The sequence below is a fragment of the Sinocyclocheilus anshuiensis genome, unplaced genomic scaffold (assembly GCF_001515605.1).
Source record: "Sinocyclocheilus anshuiensis isolate Anshui unplaced genomic scaffold, SAMN03320099.WGS_v1.1 scaffold331, whole genome shotgun sequence".
NCBI lineage: Eukaryota > Metazoa > Chordata > Actinopteri > Cypriniformes > Cyprinidae > Sinocyclocheilus > Sinocyclocheilus anshuiensis.
In genome coordinates this window covers 508,602-518,188 of record NW_015552556.1, presented here as the reverse complement: position 1 = coordinate 518,188, position 9,587 = coordinate 508,602, and the positions used below count along the sequence as shown (strand labels likewise).

Genomic DNA, 9,587 nt, shown 5'->3' with positions numbered 1-9,587 from the left:
CTAAAAAGGCCCACTAGCCTTTGAAATCTCTTATTGGGGGAAAGTCTTACATAGACATGCTATGTAATTAAAAATCACACGTATGTACTAGATGTACATCACTTAAGTTAGGATTTGAACGTTTTTAGGCAGTTCAGGTAAAACCAATCAAATTATATAAAAATCATTAAAAATGACTGTGTAAAGACGAACATAATTCAACAGTGGCAGTAGAGACATTTATAAGGTTACAAACGATTTCTATTTCAAATAAATGTTCTTTTGACCCTTCTATTCATTAAAAAGGATCCTGGCAGGAAATTTATCATGGTTTCCACAAAAAAATGATTAAGCAGCACAACTATTTTCAACATTGATAATATTAAGAAATATTTTTGAGAACAAAATCAGCAATTTCGCGTACCTTGTCAGTGTCGTGCGCTTTGCTTGGCCATTTGTTGTGATAAACACGGAAGTGCGTTCAAGCGCCAGCAAAACGGTGTAAAGAAATACTCTTTGAGAGAAGCAGTCAATCAGCAGAAGTTAAAAGCAGCTTGTAAGTGTATTTATTTCTTGTCTCAGTGTCTAACGCAGTTGTCGTTGCTAGGAAACGATAGGAAACGTGCTGAAATCGCGTTTGGTCTCGTACTGTATGGCGTACCTTGTTTTAATATTTTGAATTGTTTTTAGTTTTATTTTTTTTCATTTAAATGTTTAGTTTTGAAATGTTGTTGTATGCATTTGTCATTTTTATTTAATTTATTTTATTTTCTTAAATGTGTATATATGTAGTATTTATAGAGTTTTGGCTTTTAGTTTGAATTACTTTTTCTTATTTGTAAGTCGCTTTGGATAAAAGCGTCTGCTAAATGACAAAAAAAAAGTAGAATGATTTCTAAAGGATCATGTGACACTGAAGACAGGAGTAATGACTGCTGAAAAGTCAGCTTTGCCATCACAGGAAAAAAAATACATTTTAAAATAGAAAAGCGTAACACAAATGACTGTATATTTGATTACATAAAGTCATAAATTCAACTTTCTTTCAAAAACAGTAAAAAAAAAAATAAAATACATTTTAAAACAAACGAACCAACCCCAAAGTTTTGAACGCTAGCTGTACAAGCTAGCTTTTGCATAGTGATGTATACAATTTTGACAGACATTCAAATTTCATCATTTAATGTCATCAGAAAAGTATCTTGGGTTCCCTTCAGTAAGATTTTACAGCATATGTTGTAAATCATACTAAATTAGTAAATTATGTATAATTGTTGAATCATTCAAAATTGAGCAAATTTGCATTATTAACCTAGAGTCAAAACTCTGTACAAAATTTCAAATCAGTTTCCAAAAATCAGAGTTGATATTTTAAGATTAAGCTGGGAGCTGGGAAATTACAGATAAGGATCTTGTTTATGTTTAGATGAGTTTTTGTTTCACATATTCCCACTAGGTGGCAATACATAGCCAGTCAATGCCATCCAGCTCTTTAAATTTCTCTCCATTGATATCTGTAGCAGTGACTTGGGCACCTTCCTTGGCAAAAGCCTGTTACAATTAAGAAGACACTACCGTTAAAGTCAGTAAACAACAATATGCATGATTAACATGATCTTTCTCAACATCTGAATCTAATTCAAACTTTTCACGATAACATAGACATGCAATGCAGGTGATGCAAAATTTCCATCAAATCAGTTTCATCAAATCCATTTCTCCTGATAGCAGATATCTTATAGCTCAGATCGAGCAGGGTTAGCGCACACAGCAGGCTGGGCTGATATAAAATCTTGCCATATCTAGACTTTCAATAACATTCCACTGGTGAGATTTCATTTGATGACAATCGTGAAATGGCATGCGTTCCCTCCATGTGATCTGCCAAATGGCTCCGGGCTACAGTGTTTCCTCAATCTGCAGTTTCTCTCATTTAATACTCATTTGAATATTCACTCGATATGGAAATGTATTCACCTAGCAGGTGTGCATCTTAGCCACCTTCAGCGCTCTGCTGATAACGTGCTGTTGACTCATAGAGAATTTGCCTAAATGATCTGAGACACCCCTTAATGATTAATTATAGCTGTTTCATATTAAAAATTCTTGTAAAACTAGGAAATAGGTCACCAATTCTAGAAACATTCTACCCTCAAGCTGGTTTCAGCATTCTTCTTTGTGTTACTATGTCCAAGCAGTCTGCATCTACACTTGACAGCCTCAAAATGTCATGTTGACAGCCCTTGCATGGCAAGCTTTAATCCAAAAGGAAAACACATAGCAATTGTAAACCCTCCAAGTAAATCCATTTATTATACTCATCAAAGTGGCATGCAGGGCTGTCAATAAACCACAGCAAAATGCAGCAAACTTATAGAGTTGTAAGGAGGACATGAAATCTTTGAAATGGCTGTAAAATGAATGGTTACTATAGCAGAAGCTTTTCCAATGCCTTGTGCTGCTGCAGAAAGGACTATCACGTTCCCATCCAACCAGTCCATTTTGTTCAATAAGAACCTAAACGTGTAGAAAAAAACATAAAATCGCATGGCTCATTAGTTTTACTAAATTAAATGCTTTAAAAGACAGTACATTTACCATTTTATAGTCATACTAAACAGTTCGAAAGGTCATGTTATGTCCCAGTTTAACACAACCTGCATGCACTAGAGTCAGGGAGTTTCTCGTTTGCAGCAAACAAATGACCTGAGAATGTTTTGATGGTAATTGTTGGTTATGAACTTTCAGGAGTGTACGATTAATCCAGGCGCATATAGACAGATCGTGCGTTATGCAACGTTAATTTAGTTATGTTTCATTATGCACCACAATCGTGTCACGTGACGAGTGTAAAGGTAATTTAGTGCAGCAGTAAGTCTTATGAATGACTGTAAACATAAAAAAAAAAGTGATGCAGTTCAAGTTTAAGCGCCCTTAATACTTCACAGCTAGTCAGTGGGAAAATGTCAGAGCCTGTTTACAAAAATGACAAACAGCTGAAGAACTTACAGACAACTTCTGTGTTCCAGAAAAACACACGTGACGGACCAACATCCGTGTCGCTCAAAATAAACGTAATTTAGTATAGTATAGTATAAAGTTTAGTATAAATATATGAATGAACGAAAAACACAAAAAGTGATCAATTATTCTACAGCAAATACGTCTACTCAAGGTATAGGAAATATGTGGTTTTGAAATACTATTTGAAAAAATAACAACAACAACAATAATGATAATAATAAAAGTTCGTCAAGACAAACTTTAAGTTGGCTTTACAAAGCCTGAACAAAAAGTTTTAAGTTTTTAGTTTGATGGTTTTCAGTCTAAAATAGTTTGAAGTTTAAAGTAGTTTTAAAAGCTTAAAGGGGTCATATGATGCTTTTTTAAAGATCATTATTTGGTGTATTTGGTGTAACAGAATATGTTGACATGCTTTAATGTTCAAAAAACACATTATTTTTCAAATACTGTATATGATTGTAGGTCCTTAATGCCCCGCCTCTCTCAAACGCTTCGTTTTCTACAAAGTCCCTCCTTCCGACAAGCGCAGTCTGCTCTGATTGGCCAACTGACCCAGTGCATTGTGATTGGCCGAACACCGCAAGCACTCGTCGGAAATGTAACGCCCCTGTGTTGTTTTGAAGGCAACACAGTCTGTCTGTCTGTCTGTCTGTCTGTCTAGATATAGATAGATAGATAGATAGATAGATAAGACTCAGAAAAATAATAATAATCGGATTTCAGTAAGTTGGCTTTCTCAAGCCAACTTAGTTAATAATAACAACACTACTGCAGAAGTGACACGTAGCTCTATTCAGAATGAAACAATTGCCAATAATTATTCCACTCAAAGAAAAGACATGAGCTCACATTCAGACTGATTCCTCTCAACTGGCATCATTAGAAACCGCTAGGCTAGGTGCCCTGTCAGGCCAGAGCGATGATTCGAAAACATGAAAACCCATTATAAACGAGGCATTCGTCACATCCAGTGGGGACATAATTATGGATCATATGGATATAATGACTTATACTGTCTTTTTACGCGTTGCATCGCGCCGCATAAACATAAAACCATGTCTGCATTTGCCATGTCTGCATTTGTGATCGGAGAAATGACAAACAACAAGCCCTACTCTACACTGCCCAAAAAACTCGCTTTAAATATATAAAATATAAAAACTCTTTAAATATTAAAAAACGTACTTACAGTCTTTGAGTCAGAACAGCCGGCATTGTAGTCTACTCTCTCAGGATCAGGAAACGGTCCTCCATAAAATGTGCTGCACACATCTGAATATTTGGGTTGAAATGTTCTGGAACAGTGTTGTAAATACAACTTAACCACTAATTTCTAGTCGTGTCCATTTTTGGAAGCCCAAACAAAGTAGTTTTGCTTTCACAATGAAACACAGCGTCACACACGGCGGCCTAGAGTGAGCAGAGGCGGCAGATTCGAAGAAGGAGCGTCCGGCGGGCTTGCGGCAACCACATGTGACGACCCCGGGCTGGACTCCGCAGTGATAAAAACAGTGATGCCTACGGTGGCCGAGAGAGTTCAACTCGCTGCAACTTCAGAAAACACTTGCAAATAGAAAAAGCACCAGTAAATCAAGAAAACATCTTCATCAGTTTGACAGCAGGTGCTGCAAATGCTCACAACACAACTAAATAACAAATTGTATTTGCAGCACATTTCTTTATTTGGTTGTGTTGTGAGCATTTGCAGTGCGTGCAGTGTCAAATCGATGAAGTTGTTTTCTTAATTTGCATTTTTTTTTTCTATTTGCAGCGCATTGAGCTCTCTCGACCACCGTAGATGCTTTTATTTTGAAATAAACATTAACTTGCATAACTTTTTGGTTCAAAATCTCAGAAGTGCTTGAGGTACAAGGGTTAGCTACCACCACACCATTGTCTTCATATTTTAGTAGAGGGAGAGATTTCCTTTTGTTTACACATGTACCTATTTTAAAAAATAAGAATAGAAAAGTTCATACATTATGTATATTAAGAGCACATTAAAATTTGTTTGTTTGTTTTTTTTCTGCTTTCTGTTGCAATGGTCTTTTTGTCATGAAAGTCATCTTGGTCTTTTTTTTTTTTTTACATTAATGGAGTCACAATTTGTAGAGAATGAAGACGCCACTTGACATGATACGGTGTGTTTGTATTTGCTCAAGCACACCACTTAAGGTCATGATGATCTAATCAAAAGGCTGAAGGAAAAATTACTTCTCTTAAAGACTCCATTCTGCATTTACTGTCAAGAGGTGTTAGGACCCAAATCCAGTCTAAGGTCACCGCTTGGCCAATGCAGTACAAAGCATGAATAGACCCACAAGCAAATTGTTTCACTCTTAATACTTTGATGATGAATCTATCCCATCATCCATTTCACTGAGTTGAAATTAGTGCTTTGTGAGCTTAGAGGCATGAAAATAAACACACAGTGCTGCAATGAGATGCATATAGAGGGTCTGTGTAGTTCAATGGATGTCTTATTAAGGTTGTAGGAAACCTTTAATGGCTTATCGATCCTGCAAAAAAGTGGAGGTAAATAAGGTTTTTATGCCTGGGGCTTCACTTTCTTTTTACATCACAGGCTTGCCATTAAGCCATCCATTCCTTTGATTTAAACACATTAGTAGATTTATTTATACATGAGCACATGTTACACAAGAAGGAAAAAGTGAATACATGCAGTAGTGGGCAAATGAAAATACAGATTTTGTAAAAACGAAATTAGAGTTTGTGTTTTTCATTTGTTGATTCTGACTAACTGATTAAAATAGTGGTAAAACCAGTATTATAGCCATTAAACCATAACTGTCTGATTCGTCTTGCAGGAACATAACTTTCATATTGTTTTTATATTTTCTTTTTGTTCACAGCATAAACTTAGTTACAAATTAACAAATTGTAGGAATGTGTAACACTCACAAAAACAACCAAAGAATGAAAATTGTGCCAACCAACCTCATTCTTCTTTATAGGTCTATGAGGACATACATCATTTTATAGATGTAATGTCATTTTAGATGTAACATTGATATGTCAGATGCTAAGTACTAAATGAAGCCATTTTTTAAATGTGGAACTGTTGCAGGCACAAGCAAGAATTGAAAAAGAATATCACTTTCATAATGAAACCGCACAGAAGAGGTTCCAGAGAAATGAGAGTTCTCTATTTTTTATTACATAATTTGTTACAATATTCTGTCAGTGCACAACAGCCTTTCATAACTGTTATGGCTGGAATCCTGATGAGACTGATTTGTCACATTGCACAGAAGCTTTAAACACTGTCTGCAGAGATTAATAAATTCCTCATTGTGAGTGTTAGATTTAATCCTGCTAAATCAAGTTTAGGATTGTAACAAAATAGTATCAGTTTGATACAACACATGAAAAAATAATTCAGGCTTCCACAGCTTACTGATTCATTCATTTCACCCCATGTTGCAAACCAAGCACATCAATTGATTCCAAACCCGTGTGGACAGATAAGTAATTGTCACGGTAGAGTGTTTTAAAAAATGCATGCACACACAAACACCTATAAAGTCTGTGGTATTTTTAATTAGCATCTTGACACCTTAAATGGAAAGGGCGATCCTTAGAAGACTGGATAATTGATTTCTTATCGTTTTCATATTACTGTAGGCATATCATTAATCAAGTACCCTTAATTAGTCTGAGCTGCAGAGAGTAATGTAACTGTCTGATTCGTCCTGCAGGAACATAACTTTCATGTGAAGATTTATCTTACTTTGTTTCCACAAATGGGATTGACTCTTTCGATTAATCCCAAGTGATAAGTGAGTAAATTCCTTGTCTTTTTAAATCTACTTTTAATAGATTTTGTGGTAGATCAAGCCATTCTCTGGTAATGAATCTGAACAGAATAATATTTTAAAGGGGTGGTTGATTGCGATTTCACTTTTTTTAATGTTAGTTAGTGTGTAATGTTGCTGTTTGAGCATAAACGATATCTGCGAAGTTACGATGCTGAAAGTTCAATGCAAACGGAGATATATTTTATAATTATGGCAGTTTAATGACTACAAAAACGGATCGTAGGAACAACGAGTTACTTCCTGGGTTTGCGACGTCACAAACCCTGATAAACCCCACCCCTGGGAACACACAGCAAAGGGGGCGGGCCATGTTGCGCTGCTTTAGAGAAGAGGAAGAGTTGTTGCCATGCCGTCAAAACTAGGGTTGCACAAAAAAAATCTATTCATATATGAATCGCGATTCTGTCTTCTAACGATTCTAATGAATTCACAAGTTTCAAAATCAATGTTCTAATCCTGTTCCTCGCGTCCCCCTGCTCTGCACACGCTCTGCATCTCTCTCTCTCACCTGATCATCAGCTCCAGTAAACTGTTCTAATTATACAAGTGTATGGAAAGACAGATATTTTTCACATAGCTATGAGAAGCATTAAACATGGACGCACATGCGGTTGCCATGCTGTATTAAAACTTTAATCGGGATAAAACCGTATATTAAAACCTAACATAAGCAGTAGCATTTACAGCGTATCTAACAGCGTATCTAAAAGTATGAGACAACAACAAACAAAAAAAACATACCATTAAGAGCCATGTGCTTGCACAGGTTCTGCGCGATCCTCTTCACTAATATCCTCTGGGTCTCAATTGGGCTCAAACTGATAAACAATATTGACGGCACCATTGTTTACAATACAACCTGAGCACATGCCGCTTAGGTGATGGGTGTGACGTTAAACGTGCACTAGAGGCGGTTTAGCCAATCACAACACACTGGACTAGCTAACCAATCTGAGGCCATCGCGTATTTCTGAGGGAGGGGCTTCATAAAAACAAAATCATCAGAGCATTCAAAGGAGAAGGGACAGAGCGGTGTAGAATTAAGGTAAATTATGTGGAAAAATTGTTTTTGTTTTTTTGGGGGTTTTTTTACGAAGCATTAACACATGTTAGACTGCACCCCATAAACACAATCAAGCCTAGAAAAAAAAAGAAAGAAAAAAAACACTCACCCACCCCTTTAAGGAAAGAGACCCGCCACTGAACTGTATTTCTCACCATGCAGTGATTTACAACTCTGACATTTACAACATTTAGACACTATCACTTCTGCAAAAATTGGTTTAATAAACATCAAACAATCAATACGTGTCGTATTGGACGACTGAATGAGTTTTCATTTCAAAAACGAACCTGTTGGGTCCTCATTCATCTCTCAGTCGGCCTTCTGCTTTGAAAGGCCCCGTAATCTTCAAGCATTTAAAGAGAAATGTCTTTTAGATAAGGGTGACAATGGGTGGGGAGCAAAAAGATGCCTGGAGCTTTGAAATCTGTCCATGCAATTAAAAGAAAATGGTCCTGAGGAACTGCAGGAAAAACAATTTAAGTATGGAATTAAGTAAAATCTACTTAACTAAGTTATGTAAAATTAGCAAAGGAAATAAGTAATTTTAACGTGGCCAGTTAAAGTTCGATGAGTAATTTCTACCTAATTATGTTATGTTAACCCCGCAATTCTCAAGTAAATTTTTACACAGTCACGGTTTGTAAACTTCACTCAAACAATATATCACTGTAAAATAAATCATGCTCATAAAGCATGTGGTTCACTTACAAACATGTAAGTAAGCAAGTAACTTGTGATCCTTTTTAAGATAACATGTCTACTCAATAGAGTTATTCCCTAAATAAACAGAGACCTGAATACTTGGTACACGGTACACAATGACGGTAACAATCAGTGGATAACGTTTGAGTATGAATAGGTCATTCTGAGTAGAAAATGAACTCCACATGTCACAAAACAGCAAGTTACTAAACCTAACAACAAAAGCATCCATAAAACAGTGTAAGTACAACTCAAAAACCTAACCTTATTAATTATTCATGCCCCAGTGCATGATGGGCAACCCTCTACATTGCAAGTAAATCACTCGCATATGCGACTAAATCTTAACTCTGGGCGACTAAATGAGGTCTAATATTAGCCAATTGCTAATAAATTCTCAGATTTTACTTGCCAGTGTGTGAGTTGGAGGCTGTATAAGTTTAGCACAGATACAGTGGGTACGGAAAGTATTCAGACCCCCTTAAATTTTTCACTCTTTGTTATATTGCAGCCATTTGCTAAAATCATTTAAGTTAATTTTTTCTCCTCATTAATGTACACACAGCACCCCATATTGACAGAAAAACACAGAATTGTTGACATTTTTGCAGATTTATTAAAAAAGAAAAACTGAAATATCACATGGTCCTAAGTATTCAGACCCTTTGCTGTGACACTCATATATTTAACTCAGGTGCTGTCCATTTCTTCTGATCATCCTTGAGATGGTTCTACACCTTCATTTGAGTCCAGCTGTGTTTGATTATACTGATTGGACTTGATTAAGAAAGCCACACACCTGTCTATATAAGACCTTACAGCTCACAGTGCATGTCAGAGCAAATGAGAATCATGAGGTCAAAGGAACTGCCTGAAGAGCTCAGAGACAGAATTGTGGCAAGGCACAGATCTGGCCAATGTGTATATGTGTATGTGTGTGTATGTATGTGTATATATATATATATATATATATATAT

General features: G+C 36.1%; 1 protein-coding gene across 1 annotated transcript in view; it reads right to left on the bottom strand.

Moving 5' to 3' along the window:
- Positions 1-2,480, bottom strand: part of LOC107664555 (3-hydroxybutyrate dehydrogenase 2) — a 6,270-nt gene extending 3,790 nt beyond the window's left edge. Inside the window, 2 exon segments of the mRNA XM_016455149.1 lie at positions 1,460-1,530; positions 2,409-2,480. Of these exon segments, the coding sequence (XP_016310635.1) occupies positions 1,460-1,530; positions 2,409-2,480 (143 nt within the window).
- Between the last annotated feature and the right edge of the window lie 7,107 nt (positions 2,481-9,587).